At 42.5% G+C, this 15,601-nt stretch overlaps 1 protein-coding gene across 1 annotated transcript in view; it reads right to left on the reverse strand.

Annotated features, from left to right (window-relative positions):
• Nucleotides 1-9,804: 9,804 nt before the first annotated feature.
• The window catches only part of FAT4 (FAT atypical cadherin 4), a 145,579-nt gene continuing 139,782 nt past the window's right edge, over nt 9,805-15,601 (reverse strand). Inside the window, exon 17 of the mRNA XM_074154985.1 lies at nt 9,805-11,684. Coding sequence (XP_074011086.1) covers nt 9,805-11,684 — 1,880 coding nt within the window. The remainder of the gene's footprint in view (nt 11,685-15,601) is intronic.

Here is a 15,601-nt window from a genome sequence, read left to right on the forward strand (position 1 = left end):
GCTTCAGAACCTTGTCAGATGCAATTATTCAGTAAGTCAACTCAAACCAATGAAGAAGAAGAGCCCCCTTCGCCGCAAACTGCTGAGCAGTATTGAAAGGTTTCACATGCGTTGCTATCCACAGTGTTAGCTTAACAGAAAACCGGCCATGGGTTCTAATGCTAAGAACAGGTGAACGAAACTAAGATGGAGAAAACTAAGTGGGGTACAGAACAGCTAACAACAGCCTCTCTGCTAACACTAGAAAAAGAAGTAAAAGTGCATATAATTTAATTTCCCTCGTAATAAACTATTCCTTACTGCAATTAAAAACTTCAATCACAAAAATCAGTTATGTTGAAGTAATGAGAATATTTCTTACCTCTTTCACGTGACTCAAGCTACAAACTACTTTGGAAAAAAAATAAATCAAAACCATAAACATAACAAGGTTAGAAAAGCCCCACGTGACATCCATAGTGCATGATTTGCCCTAGCTGAAAAGGAATTTCCTAATAAAAACGAGGCTACAAGTTTTGAGCATCACTGGCACTTACCAGGAATTATCTCCTTCAGGAGAAGTAGGGAAAAATTGTCATCCTCTGGGATCTGTTTGTTCCATCAGGACCTGTTTTCTACTTGCTGTGCTTTGAGTGATTGGGTGGTCCTGTTAGTGCAGTCAGTGCACGATCAAGATACCAACTGTAGATTCTGTGGGTAATTTTAATAGAAGTATATTTGATATGGATAAAACAATCTGGTTATTTGGCTTTCCTGTGGCTATTATGGGAAGCCAGAGTTTTACGCAATTTCATAATACAATTGCTCACATGTTGGGGTGCTCCTGTAGATTGGATACATTAATTTTTGGCCTTTAAAGGATTACATTCTTACATGCTGTTACTTTCAAGTGCTTTCAGCTTTGATTAAATCTCAAACAAAATCTAGTTTCCAGTCTGTGTTGCCTATATACATTCTAACTCAAAACCAGAACAGCAGTCAGATGAAACCATACAATGGTATCTCTGAGGTGGTACCTGTTAGCGTAGCAGTGCCCAAGCTGTCAGGGTTCTACTCTGCTTGTGTGATGGATCAGTACCTAACCAGCAGACGCCAGATGACTCCTTTCCAGCCCACACGCTGGAAAATTAGTACACAACTGGAGGAATGGTTATGTGTCCTGACATGGTCTTGGCTCAGGGAAGGGGAACGTGTTCCGAGGTTGTGGAGTTCTGGCACAGAGGCGTATGACAGCCAAGAACTGTCATTGGCTGTCCTCATAGCCCCCTTCACAAGACATTCAAGCTGAGTTTCCTAAAGAAAAGGAACACTTATATTGATTGTCATCGCTTGTGTGGCCATCACGAGGAAACATGCTTCTTTCCTGCCCTCCCAAAGTATTATTTGCTCACCTGTTCAGCCAAAAAGCCTTTGAAAGAGAACATGGACAACAAAAATGGTGACAGGAACACTGAGAAGCTGACAAGCTTTTTCCTGTCCTTGTTCTTGGTGACAGCAATAGGTTCAGACTGAAATGACAAGCAAGGTCCCATCGCAAAAGCATTTTCTCCCTCATAAATAACTATTTAGGCAGAAATTCACAGGCAGTTACAAATGCTTTTCTGGCAATATCACAAGCGATGGCTGAATTTGGGACCCAAGCCTGGTTCCAGTGTTCTGAAGCTGAGGGTGGGTTTTCTATCTCAGAGCTCACTGCTCTTTCTCAAAACAAGCATCCTGCCTCTGGCACTATGGTGTAGTGACTTTCTTCCTAATAATGTGTCTTGTCAATTGTAACCCCCTCCTACAAAGCCAGGAGGTCTCATCAGCCTTATCTCCACATAATTGCAAAAATGGTATTTTCTGCTACATGGTGTTATGCGTCTCTACAAAAGTCCGGCCTGTTTTGATGGTTGCAATGAATTCTACAGGTGTAAAAAAATTATAAAAAACTGTTCCTTTTGCTTTTTAATATGCTTAACAGCAGTTGTTTTAAGAGAGACAAACCGTTCCAGTTCTCACTTAGCTTCCTACAAACTACAAGGAATTATTTTAAAATGATGCTGTCACATAATATCTTTGACAAGATTTAACAAACTGTTTAGATAAAGCCTGAGATTATTAAGAGGGAGTTGTATTTTAAAGGAAATTAGAATGCATATTTGGAAGTATTCTAGATCATTACACCAAAGTACGCTTTTTGAATGACTCAACAATACCCATTTCTCATCCAGTATAGGTTCTTCTATATTAATGTTTGTTTTTCAGATTAATGTTTATTTCCTATTCCCTAATTTGCTGTTTTAGCTAATTGCACAAGATATGCAAGAACAAACACTAATTACTAAATCAGACTCTAGCTTTTAAAAGACTCGGGGGAAATAAACCAACAAATGGGAAGACAGGGACCTGTTTATTTTCCCTACTCCTTGTCTGATGGGCTGCACAAGGAGTCACAGTATTTTAAGAGAAGGCACGGAATTATATGGAACAGTGGCTTGTTTTTTTATTGCTGGGAAGAGAGAGGTTGCTAATCTGTTTTCCAATCATGGAGTCTTGCCAGGGAATTTGCAAGATATTAGTGGCCATATAGAAAGCATATTCATGAATGTCTACATACATACATTGCTATGTGCACGCATCAACTTATGCATGTGTGCATAAAATCATCTTCCTTTGCAAAGAGAGTTTCTGTTGACATTTTTTTTTTTTTTTTCAGGCTACACCATAGTTGCTGATCACACACACCTGAACTGTTCCCTTGTGTGTGATGATTGAGGCAATGAGGTTGTTCGATGATGGTGGAAGTCCTTGGGAACAATACAAAAAAATTTCATTTCATCACAGCCTTCTGTGTTCTGCTGCTGCTCCCTCGGTCTCCTCTTTACTCCTGGCTTTTCAGTCTGGCACATCTTTTCACACTGAAGTTTCTGATCTTCAGTGCCTACTGCTTTGTGTTTTCCACCCCAAGCTATCTCACTTTGTTCTCTTGACAAAGTTAACACAGTAGTTGACACAACATGTAAGTTATCTGAAATACCATATATCGTTCTTGGGGTTCATGCAAAAGTCTAGAAAGATTGTAGTGATTTTGGTTTTTAATCAGTAGATTTGTTCTGACTGAAACAAATTTCCAGATGTGGGGCTTTCCTCTTCATTTTCATCTAGCTAACACTGTTTGACTCCCTGAAAATGCTCTCTCAAAGAGGATTTAAAGTAAATTTATTTTATTATTCCTGTTTACTGGTGGTTAGGAGGAACCATTTCTAATCATTCTCCATCTATTGCTAGTTGTGTTTTCCAGTTGTAATGGGGAGGGGAAAGCAATACCCTGCTGGATCCTCATTTTGCCCCGCAGAGAAGCAGGAAGACTGTGTAAGATACGGGATGATGTAGAGCTGCAAGCAGACACAGCATGACCCATAACAACCACAAAGAACAGGCAGAGCATACCACCATTTGGCCATCATAAGGCACCGTGCAGGGTCTTCCCATAACCAGCCCTTCATAAGTTCTCAGCTGAAAAAGGGCTTGACAAGCTCATGGCAAACTGCTGGAAACTTCTGAAAATTGCATCCATAGGCCAAAACGACATACTTCCTTGGAACCTCAGACTGAGGGCCTTTTACTGCCCCACCAGTGAATGGCACATCAGAGAAACAGACTGGTCATTCATGTGGAAGTACTTCAGTGTGGCCCCTGGAAACCAGCCCTTCACTTTGGTCTGAGGCAAAAGATAGTATTACTTTTGAACTTGCCCTTATCTAAGGCTCCTGAAAAACTCAAAGCATGCTGTAAGTGCCTCTGGCCTCGGGTGCTGTGAGAAGCGGATCCCGGCTGAGCCCTGCAAGATGGCCAGGTGTGACTGATGCCACGTACAAGATGGCTTCTGCGCAGTCTCTACTGAGGGCGTCTCATCGTCAGCCGGCGAAACGTCAAGCAGTTTTCCGCCTCAGTGGTAGACACACTTGTCAGTATTTTCTTCCCAATGGAGAATATAATCAACTGAAATGCCCTGCGGTTTGGTTTTAGCAGGTTGCCAAACTTTCTGGCACTGCTTTTCTAGACTCTTCCCCTTACATTGAGAAATTCGCCTGCTACTCTTACTTACAACACTATTATTTATTTATTTTTTGTACATCCTCCTAAATGAAATACATGTGGCCATAAAACTGAAGAGCAATTCTGTTGAGAATTTATGTTGTGAAGGCCAGAGATAAAGGTACTTTTAAACACAAAATCCAACTTAGAAACACTCTATCTGCTGCTGATCATCTCAGTGCAGAAGGATGATGAAACCTGGAAGTCACTGGAAAAAAGGAAAGGCTGTAGAAATGACTAATAATCCAACTGGATTTGTTTGCTGGAAAAAGATCTTGTAAGGCTTGGCTGAATGAAAGGTGAGGTTCATACAAAATACAGGAAAGGCCAATTGAGTGCAAATACCCAATTTTTTAAAAAAGACAGGCTGTGATGCTCACTGACAACCTGAACGCATGCTGTCAGTCATTCTCATTAAGTGCTATTTATAGAAAAGCAAAGTGAGCACACTGGGATGAACAAAGCACTGGCTTCACAGAGTAAATGAAAGATTGTTGAACGAATACGTAGATGGACATGGAAAAGGATAAAAAGGTGAACAGTAAATCACTAGCATGGCTCAACCTTTTCACTTTCTTATTCCCTCATTCCTACTTCAAAAAATGGCAACCTTTTTTCTCCTCATTCTCCTTCCCAAATTTCAAAAGAAGATTTTGAACGGAACACGGAAAACATTAATTTGGAATCTCTTAAGGTTTCAGTTAAGAAAGTGCCCTTTACGTGGCGCCATTTTAAAATTGAATACTTACACTGAAGGATAATATTAGCATTTAGGGAAGCTCTACAGAGAGACTTAGATAGATTGGACCATTGGGCCAAAATCAATGGTATGAGTTTCAACAAGGGCAAGTGCCAGGTTCTGCACTTGGGCCACAACAACCCCGTGCATTGCTACAGGCTTGGGGAAGTGTGGCTGGAAAGCTGCCTGGAAGAAAGAGACCTGGGGGTTCTAATTGACAAGCGGCTGAATATGAGCCGGCAGTGTGCCCAGGTGGCCAAGAAAGCCAACGGCGTCCTGGCTTGTATTAGAAATAGCGTGACCAGCAGAAGTAGGGAGGTGATTGTGCCCCTGTACTCAGCACTGGTGAGGCCACACCTGGAGTATTGTGTCCAGTTTTGGGCACCTCAATACAAGAGAGATATCGAGGTGCTGGAGCGAGTGCAGAGGAGGGCAACGAAGCTGGTGAAGGGCCTGGAAGACAAATCATATGAAGAGCGGTTGAAGGAGCTGGGACTGTTTAGTATGAGGAAGAGGAGGCTGAGGGGAGACCTCATCACTCTCTACAACTACTTGAAAGGACACTGTAAAGAGGTTGGTGCTGGTCTCTTCGCACAGGTAATTAATGACAGAACAAGAGGGAATGGCTTCAAGCTCCAGCAGGGTAGGTTTAGACTGAACATTAGGAAAGAATTTTTCACAGAAAGAGTGGTCGGGCATTGGAATAGGCTGCCCAGGGAGGTGGTTGAGTCACCATCCCTGGATGTGTTTAAGAGACATTTAGATGTGGTGTTGGGGGATATGATATAGGGGAGAACTTTGTAGTGTAGGGTAGATGGTCGGACTCGATGATCCCAAGGGTCTCTTCCAACCTGGATGATTCTATGATTCTATGATTCATTTGAATTTTATGTTTCAGAAATATAACATACAATACAATAGAGGCTACTCTCAAAGTGGCCCAGGAGGTGATCAGTAAAAGCACACAATACATCAATTTAGGGGCACTTCAGATTATGATCTGTAGGAGTTCACTAGCAAAAATTAAGTACAACCCGTGTTACACAGAAGAAGTAAATGAAATACACTAAATTGCTGTAGCGAAGCTAGATTAATTTGCTGATACCAGCTCAAGGGGCTCTTTGCACTCCTCATTTGTTACTCTGATGGAAAGACCTTCAAACATATCGGTGCTAGAAGAGTGGTGCCCCAGGCCAGCACGTCTCACCTATTTCTTTCTATAACAACAAGAAAGGGAAATGGAGGGTGTTGGACATACCTGGAATCACAGGATCATTCAGATTGGGAGAGACTGCTGGAGGTTATGTGGTCCAATGCCCTGCTTAAAGCAAGGCCAGCTGTGAAGTTAGATGAGGTTCATCAGTATGCTGTCCAACAAAGTTTTGAATATTTCAAGGGACGGGGATGCCACAACACCTAACCGCTCCCATTGCCAGAGTAGTTTCCATCACATCCAACGGGAATTTACCACTGGCGGCTCTAGTCCTTTTGCTGTGCATCTCTGAGGAGTGTCTGGCTCCATCTTCTATTTTGGAAGACATCAGCAAGATCCCGCACCCCCTTCCCACCTCAAGCCTTCTAATTTCCAGACTGGAGTAACTAGAGTAATCCAGCTGGATTTTGCACTGCTAACCAATACTTTTTGACATAGTTTGTAGTCTGCAGTATAGATTCATAGTCTATGGGGGATGTTTTCACCAGAATGTGGGACTTCACATTATTGTTTAATTTAGTGTGTCTTTCTATTAATTTTGTGGGGTTTAGAATTATATAATTGATGAAAAATATTGGAAGGTCTTGAATCAGACAAATCTAGATTTCACTTCTTTCAATAATTTATCCCTCTACCAGAAATTACAATATTTCAAAACTCTGTTATGTTTTCCTTTTCATAGGTATACAAGAGAATGCTGAGTAGATCTGCCATATCCCTGTCCATTTTCATCTGATTCGTCATCAGGAGAAAACACCCCCATCTGAATCGGCAACGACAGCTCAGCTGTAGCCCTCCAGAAGAAGGTGGACAGTGGCACAGTTCCCTCCTTCATCCCACGGGAAAGAAATCGGAGTGTCTCTCCGCAAGCTACTAGCAGAAAGACAGGTCACTAAGTCAAAATTGCTGACATGAGATGTGTTTGGAGGCTCCTGTGCACTGAAATGAACACTGCAGACTGTTTCCTTTTCACATATTTGTGACTTATAATATGTCCCAGATTTTGAAACAGGACCGTGCAGTTCCGATGATGAACCAAGGGAATTATGCAGCTCACTCCTCTCAACTCTAATAACTTTGGATGATTGTTTCACATGATTCACTTGGAGCCCTTTTCTGATCCTCATCATGAAAGAATTTAAAAAAAAAAAGGCAGAAATGGATCATACGTTTAAGTGTCAAAAATATCTCTCTGCTTTTCAGAAACAGGGAAACAAGGAAATCAATAAAACATTCTTCTATCTATGACAAAGTGTCAAAATTTAGAGGAATGCACTACAACATAAACTGTAAACTGCAAACTGCATTAAAGTTATGATATAAACTTTGTGTAAGTCCACATTGCGTATTATTTTTCTTTAACAAAACTTTTTGATAATCTCAGAATGCTTAACTGGCATAATGCAGTTCCCAATATGTTTGGTGTTACATTTAAAAGATTTCATTTGTTAAAGCTTTCACGTGTTATTAAAATCACTGCTTGGATGTGGTACAGTTTGTATTAAAGGATAATATTCAAACTAAACATACAGCTTTTTAACAGATGTTTAATTGTAGCAGCTTCTCAAATTCCGAAATCATTTGTGGATCTCGTTTTTTCGGATGAAACTACTTACATGCAAATGTGGGCTACTTTGGCCCATTATCTTTTCACTATTGTGGGGCAAGATGAAGTTGGCAGCATTTTTAGGCAAAAAGGGTTCCTCATTGCCAGTTCTGAGACAAGCTGACCAAAAAATTCCAGAAGAAACAATTAACACATAAAAAAAAACCAACCCACCCTCAAATTGTTATTCTTTTTCCAAGTTCTTTAAACAAAATACCACTAATTCAAAGTGTAACCTCAGAACTCACCTCTTGCCTGCAGTCTTAACTTTTTCACTCTTTGCATTCTCCAGCAAGTTGGCCAAGTTTGATTTACCCTCTTATAAATATACAAGAATGCAGTTATTTATTGTTCAACTGCTGCTTTATTAAATTAAGCTCTTGTTCTCACACTCCTAACTATCTACATACTTGGAAAGCTGCAGCTTTGTGAGGAGGGGGAAGTCTTGGTTAACAAATTTCCATCACCTTGCTTCTTACAGCACATTTTCTGAATAAAAAGCTAGTAAAAGTGAAGATCAAGGAGTGGAAATTAGAGAGAGAGAAAAGAAGAAAGGTTTCCAATAACACACACTAAAGATTTTAAATAAATATTTTAATTCTATTATTGGCATTTACAGGTAGAAAGCATACAGTATGTTACAATTTTATCAAAATGTGAAAAATATGGATGTTACATAAGTAACAAATGTAAAAAAAGTATTTTTCTTACCTTCCCTGAAAGTAAGAAAACTATTCAGCATAGGAAAATATTGATATAAAAACACAGCTTAGGTAAAAAAAAAAAAAAAAAGATTGAAGTTTTTACACAGTACAATAGGTTCATCAGATCCGCATGAAGATGTAAGGACTTTGTGAGGTTCTACTTTACCTAAAACTTTAGGGAATTTGGGACAAACAGTAAGCTACATTAATGAATCTACAAGTAGTTTTCCCTCATATCCGCTCCAAAATGCTAGAGTGCAGTAATTTTCTATACAATAAATAATTCTTCAAAGTTTTCATCATAGAAAATCATATAATGCAGAAAATGTCACTCCAAGGTCACAAAGGCTAGGCAGTGCTTTGATAATAATTATGATAATACTTATTATAGTGCTTTATAAAGTCTAAGCACTTCAGATGAGTTAACTAATTAGTCCTCACAACACCCCTGTGAGGTAGGCGAGTAAGTGTTATTCCTACCTTTCCATAGTACAGATGGGAAAATGAAATGTGGGGAGAAGCACAGACTGCAGCAGCAGCACAGACAAGATGAGAGGCCAAGACGTGTAAAATCAAGGTTGTTTTCTTTTTTCCCTTCGCTCCTGTTGATCATGCTGCTGCCGCTGCTGCAAGCCAGGTTACCTGGCTGGGCTGGCAAATGCCAGTCACTCCCTTCCCACTGGAAGCACTGAGGGGGGTGGGCAGGGACCAAGGTTAAGCATCCCCAAATATTTCATAGAGATTCAGAAGCTCTCACACAACTTTGTCAAAAAAAACCTAAGCAAAAAAAAAAAAAAAAAAAGGGGGGGGGGGGGGAGAAGAAAAAAAACTCAAATAAAAAAGCTGAAAAGAAAAATACTCCTAAAGTGCTGACTGGCTTGAGCACCTCGTGTATGGAATAAGACTTACAGCACTGTTGCCAGCAATTATTCAAGCCGATTTCATCCATAGTTACATGTGAGCAACTGCAGGATATGGTAACTACGTTTTCTGAGACACCTTACTACTGTAATTCCTTCATTCACCATCGTTCTTCCATGCACTTCTTAAGGAAAATTAAATCCTCAATACTCTTGCATCGTAAAACATGTTAGTAGCTGGAGACATTATGCACATCCTTCACAATTATAAAAAAAAAAAAAAATTAGTTCATTTTCAGAACAAAGCATTATTAATTTAAGAATCACAAACCAAACAATGGTAAATAGGAAACCCTTTCCAAAGGCTGCATGCCGAATATCTTGCTTTCAAATACAATGCATGCAGGAGAAATAAATTCATCCAAGCGTAATTAAATTAAAAATGTTTTAAGTCTTTCAGCAGCAAAATGGTTATTATTTTTAAAGTCTCCTTCAACCAAACTGGCCTGGGGTTCAAATGCTGATCTTTGCTTTTCTACAACCATATAATGGTTTGACCGGTCCCTGTGGCTTTGCACTGCGGCAATACCAGGAGATAAAACCTATACGTACTGTTCTGCTTCCCCGTCCTTGGAAACAGGCTTCATTGTACCACCTTTGCTGTCTTCACTCGCTGCTGCTGCTGCTGCTGCTGTTTTTTCAGGAAGTGATGCTAAATCTTTGAAAACATCCACGTAGTGCCCAAAGCCTGGTCCCCAGTTCAAGAGGTTGTCCCAGTTGAAGCTTCCCGCTTGCTGCCCCAGTTTCACGGGCAGGGAGCTCTCCCCGGCGCTGGTGGTGGTCGCCTGTGCCCCCACTGGCCCCCCCTCACCTCGGCGACCAGGGTACCGCCGGGGCTTCAGCCTGGCACCGTAGTTGTCCTCGTCATCCGCATCGGACTCATTGACCTGGGATAACTTGGGCATCCTGGAGGTGTATGCTATGGGCTTATCCCTGTCATACTCCATCTCCGAGCAGGTGAAGGACTCGTGGGAGTCGCTGTCAGAGGAGGACTCGGGCGCAGGAATACCATCGGCTGGGTTCCTCGTCCGGGACAGAGGCCTTCTGCAGTCCTCCTCAGAAGAGGACCGGCCATGGTCTGCACTGCAGATGCTGGGGTTTCTGGGGCGAGGGGTGTTCAGTCTCTCCACCTCTTCGATGGACAACCCCACTGGAGGAGCAGTCTCCAGAGGAATCTGCCCGATGGGCTGCTTCAGGCGGCTTCCCGGTCGGGAACCATGGCTTGCCATGGTCTGTGGACTCTTACTTCTCCTCCCCAGCCGAGTGGCGTAGTTAAAAATGCCGGGCTGACAGACATCGTTGTGCATCTCCAGCGGACTCCCTTCCCTTATGGCGAGGTGCAACTCCCTTGCTGGACTGTGCCTGTAGAAAGTCGATGATTTGGAGAAGGGTGCGGGGCTGTGCCGAGACAGGGGGTTGGGAGTAGGGCATGCCGAGTGGCTTAAAGAGGTTGTCCTCAAGCCCTGGCCGTAGGCAGGCTGGTAGGTCAAGCTGCTGGCTCCCAGGGGCATGGGGGACTGCCGGGCGAAGCCCAGTGGGCTGTGCCTCTGGATGGAGAACTTGGGCGTGTGGCTCCGAAACTGCTTGTAGTGCTGGATGATGTCAGCATCTGAGGGGGCAATGCTGCTGGCGTTGTCGATGTCATAGTGCTCAATCTCAGGCTCAGGGGAAGCCAGCGGGGCGCTGGGGATGGTCTCTGTGGCATGTGGGATGTCGGTTTCATCATAGATGAGATATGGGTTTTCTCTTTCAATGATATCTGGTTTTGGGTTCCCTTCAGGCTGCTTCCTGACTGTCATGTCATCACCATAGGGCGGAATGTTGTCTGGGTCATCAAATGCCACATTCTCGCTCCCTTTTTTCTTCTTCTCCTTTGTTTTCTTCTCCTCTTTCGGGGCTTTTGACTTCTTGCCTCGGCACTGGTTGCAGAGGATGAGGCTGAGGACCAGCAGTGCCAGGACTGTCGCGCAGCTCCCCACGATAGCCGGCACAGCCCAGAGAGGCAAGGACAGCTCGGCGGGGTGCGGGGACGGGAGGCAGATGTGGCCACCATTGATCCCTGCTCTACACTCATGGCCAGGGGCGCAGGAGACCCCCAGGCACGCCACCACCGCCTCGCACGTCCGTCCTGCGTATGCCTCAGGACAGCTGCAGGTGAAGCCGGTGTGTGCTCCCGGCTCACAGCTGCCCCCGTTTTGGCAGGGGCTGGAGGCACAGGCGCCTGGTGGGACACACTGGTAGGCATACCACTGGTTGATGCACATCAGCTCACCCCAGCAGGGACTGCTGGCGCAGACGTTGGGGCCGCGGCAGCCGATCTTCACCGAGGGGTCTGTTTTGGAGAGAGTGGCGAGGCTGTGCTTGCCAGCGAAGGGAAGGCTCTCCCTGCCGTACTTGATGTAAGAAATGCAGCCATCAAAGCCTAGAAGGAAAAGCAAGAGTCACGTCAGGACCTGAAGACTGAGTATGCACTGTCAACAGAGACCAAAGACACTCTGAGCATCGATGTCATGCTAAAGGGGAAACCTTTTGCATCAGCAGATGGAAAGATCTGTGGTGTGCCTCTTGTCGTCCAGAATGAAAGAAGAAACACCAACACAGAAGCAACAAAACAGAAAACCAGTCATATAATCATAGGATCATAGAATGGTTTAGGTTGGAAGGGACCTTAAAAGTCATCTAGTTCCAACCCCCCTCCCATGGGCAGGGACACCTCCCACTAGACCAGGTTGCTCAAAGCCCCATCCAGCCTGGCCTTGAACACCTCCAGGGATGGGGCATCCACAGCTTCTCTGGTGAGGGGTCTAGAGAACAAGTCATATGAGGAGAGGCTGAGGGAACTGGGCATGTTTAGTTTGGAGAAGAGGAAGCTGAGGGGGGACCTCATTTTCCTCTATGAAAGGAGGTTGTAGAGAGGTGGGTGTTGGCCTCTTCTCCCAAGGGAATAATGACAGGACCAGAGGAAATGGTGTAAAGTTGGGGCAGGGGAGGTTTAGATTAGATATTAGGAAGAATTACTTTACTGAGAGAGTGGTCAGGCACTGGAACAGCCTGCCCAGGGAGGTGGTGGAGTCGCCATCCCTGGAGGTATTTAAGAAACGTGTAGACATGGCACTTGAGGGCCGAGATTGTTGGTTTGTGTCTGTTTGTGGGTTTGGTTTTTTTTTTTTGTGGTTGGACTCGATGATCTCAAAGGTCCATTCCAACCATGAAGATTCTGTGATCCTGTGATTCTGTAATCTAAATCTGCCCTCTTCCAGTTTGAAGCCATTACCCCTCATCCTATCACTACATGTCTTTTTACAAAGTCCCTCTCCAGCTTTCCTTCTGATAATTTTTTAGTGTTCATATTAGATAGGAACTGAAATCTACCTTTAAGCGGAACAAGATTAAGTAAAGGCTGGTCATGCCCGGAGCTTCTGACATAATTTCTATACACGCACCTTTTAAAACTAATGATTTTCACATGTAAGCTGTGCACAAAAATGGAGATTAAAGATAAGAAAGCAATTAAGTAATTTCTCCGAAGATAAATGCATGGCACTTATGATACCAAGATATCTTGGTTCTTTTAAGCCTGACAAATAAGAATTCAGAAACAGACTGTGGTTTTTAACTTCTACACTAAAATTTCAAAGCAACGAAAATATTCTTAGGTGAGTAAATAAAATGTACCAAAACCTGCAATTAAGATGCTGAAAATTAACATATCATGTTTTCCAGAAGGCTTGTAAGACATTTTGCACTCTCATTACTTCCGTTAAATCTGAAAAAAACACCAGGCAATTATAAGCAGAAGCCTAAATATGATTTGAAATGTTGATCTGGCTTTTAAGAATTCTACGGACTGTGCAGGAGAAGGAACTACTTTCTGATTATGAACTGTCTACCTCAAGTTTAGGGACTGAGAACCAAGTTCAAATTGAGGAAAAAAAAAAAAGTAAAATGAAATGAAAAAAAATGCATTTTGGGTAAAAACAGGTTGCTTGCACACAGAGACTCAACTCTGCTTCTCAGTGAGCAGATTAGATCTAACGTTTGCAATGCAAGTGGATACTTTTGCGATTGTATTGTAGCATGCTTATTTCACAGACAGACTCATTGAAGGAAGTCTGAAGGTTATATTGCCAGATCTGTATTATAATGTAGTTTCCCCTTGAAGTAAAATTATTTTGCCAAAATAGTAAACAATGAGCAAATGGTTGGATTTTGTAGAAATACCGTATTTTCTAAAAATATATTGTTAAACGGACTCAATTCTCAATTTATAGACCCATTTCACTGAAGCTAAATGAAAGGCTCCATTGTTCAGTAAATAAGCCAAGAATTTAAATGGTTAACATAGGGAAACATCTATTCTAACACCATTTAATGTCTTTAAAATAAATTTGAACAAATATTAATTCTAACAACTTCATTCATTATACCTAAATGTTTTTGTTTCCTAATTTTCCCGTATTTCTGAAACTTATCATCCACACAGAGACACCTGTGGATGTCTCTGCTTGGCTGTGCTAGCAGAAAACATTAGCTTCCGTTCCCCTTGGCTTGTGTCCTTTCCGGTTTCCCCTGTTCTGAGCTGAAGTTGCCTGTCATGCTTCAGCCAAGCCTCCTGTCTTACTCTCCCCTGAAATCATGGCAGTACTTTTATGTCTCTGGATCTCAAGTGGCCTTTTCCCAAACTTCCCATAGCTCGGTTGTGGCGCTACCCTGTCAGTGGTGATGTCGAGCTTCAGTGCTGTGAGAGCCCCAGGAGATGGGATTATCCCCTGCCTTTGTGCGGTGGTTGTGTGTGAGGTCGCAGGAAAATTCAGCCTATTGCCAGCCTAATAATTCTCCGTGTTCCCCAGACTTAATCATTTCTGCAAGGGTTTTAGGGTAGTGCAACCTTATGCTGACCTCTGCTCAGAGCTGTGACAAAATCCTATGCAGAGACGTGTTTGTAAGTCTGTCTTTCTTGTAGGTACCTCCCTGGAGGTATTTAAAAAATGGGGAGATGTGGTGCTTAGGGACACTGTTTAGTGGTGGTTTTGGCAGTCAATGGTTGGACTCGATGATCTTAGAGGTCCCTTCCAACCTAGACAATTCTATAAGATTCTATGATTCTAAGTCATGCTTTCAGTGCCCACATGCACGGTTACTGTAAGAAACATATTTATTTCTCCGTAGCTTCTGCTGGATTGTCCTTGGAATGACGTGCATGGTGGCAGGTTTACAGGAGGATATTATTCCAGACTCAATTTATCAGCTATTATCACTAAAAATAATAAACAAGGAGACGGAAAGTGCCACTACTCAGTCCTGACCCATCACACTTGGGTGAAAGAATAAAGGGGAGCAAATGTTCCATGCGTTAGTAGTGTCAGAGAAAGGTTCATTTCCACAAACATATTGCTGGAATGGAAGAAGAGCCACTACGAATGGCAACTTTGTGAATAACTGTGGAAATCTCTGTAAAAACAGGTAGCACAGAGATAAATGTTATGAATATTTGCTCTGTCATGAAATAGCAAATCTACTCAAGTTGTATGAGGCGATATTACAGATTTATAATCTTCAAAGTACGTTGTTTTAAAATTTGAACATCCTCTGATGTCAGAAATGAGATGCAAGTGGGTATCAACATCAAATAGGTTTCACTGAGAGATGCAAGTCATATGGTGTAAAGGGACATGAAAGAACCTTCCAAGTTTTGCAAGTTATGCTATTTCTGTGTCATTTCCATTCTGAGAGATGTATTTCTCTCAGCGTTACTTACATGTTCATTTTCTCCTGTTTTTACATTCCCAAATAAAGAGGAAATTGAGGATTTGGGTTCAGGTGGGAGCCCAGGCAAAATGGACGATTGAGGTGGCAGGAAACCACATGCTTGGTGGTCCCTTGCAGCAGTGATGCGATAAACCGCAACCGGGATTTTGCCAGGTCTACCCGGGTTTGGAAATGTTATTGGATATACCAGCTTCACAGCCCTGGGATTGCCACCCGCGCGTGTGTTTGTCTGCCTTTAACAGTGCTGCAGATATTTTCGACTCTCTGAGTTCATGCAGAGTTTTATACCTCCCCCTTGTAAATCCTTGGTATGTCATACACAATGTAATCCAATATTAAAGTAAAATAAAATCATATGAATAAGGGATTTTGGATTGTGTATTCCTAATGGAAGCCAGACATTCCTAATTTGTCTGCCACAGCATCAGGCAGTGGTGAGATTTTAGCGTCCTCAATTTTCTTTGTTTTAGCTTCCCTAAAAGCCTCTGACTTTTCCATGCATACACTGCTCAAAACATACATGTAAAAATGGTAAAGGTAAGCCCAGCATTCATGTGATTATATACAAAT

The sequence above is a fragment of the Numenius arquata genome, chromosome 10, assembly GCF_964106895.1.
Source record: "Numenius arquata chromosome 10, bNumArq3.hap1.1, whole genome shotgun sequence".
Classification (NCBI taxonomy): Eukaryota; Metazoa; Chordata; class Aves; order Charadriiformes; family Scolopacidae; genus Numenius; species Numenius arquata.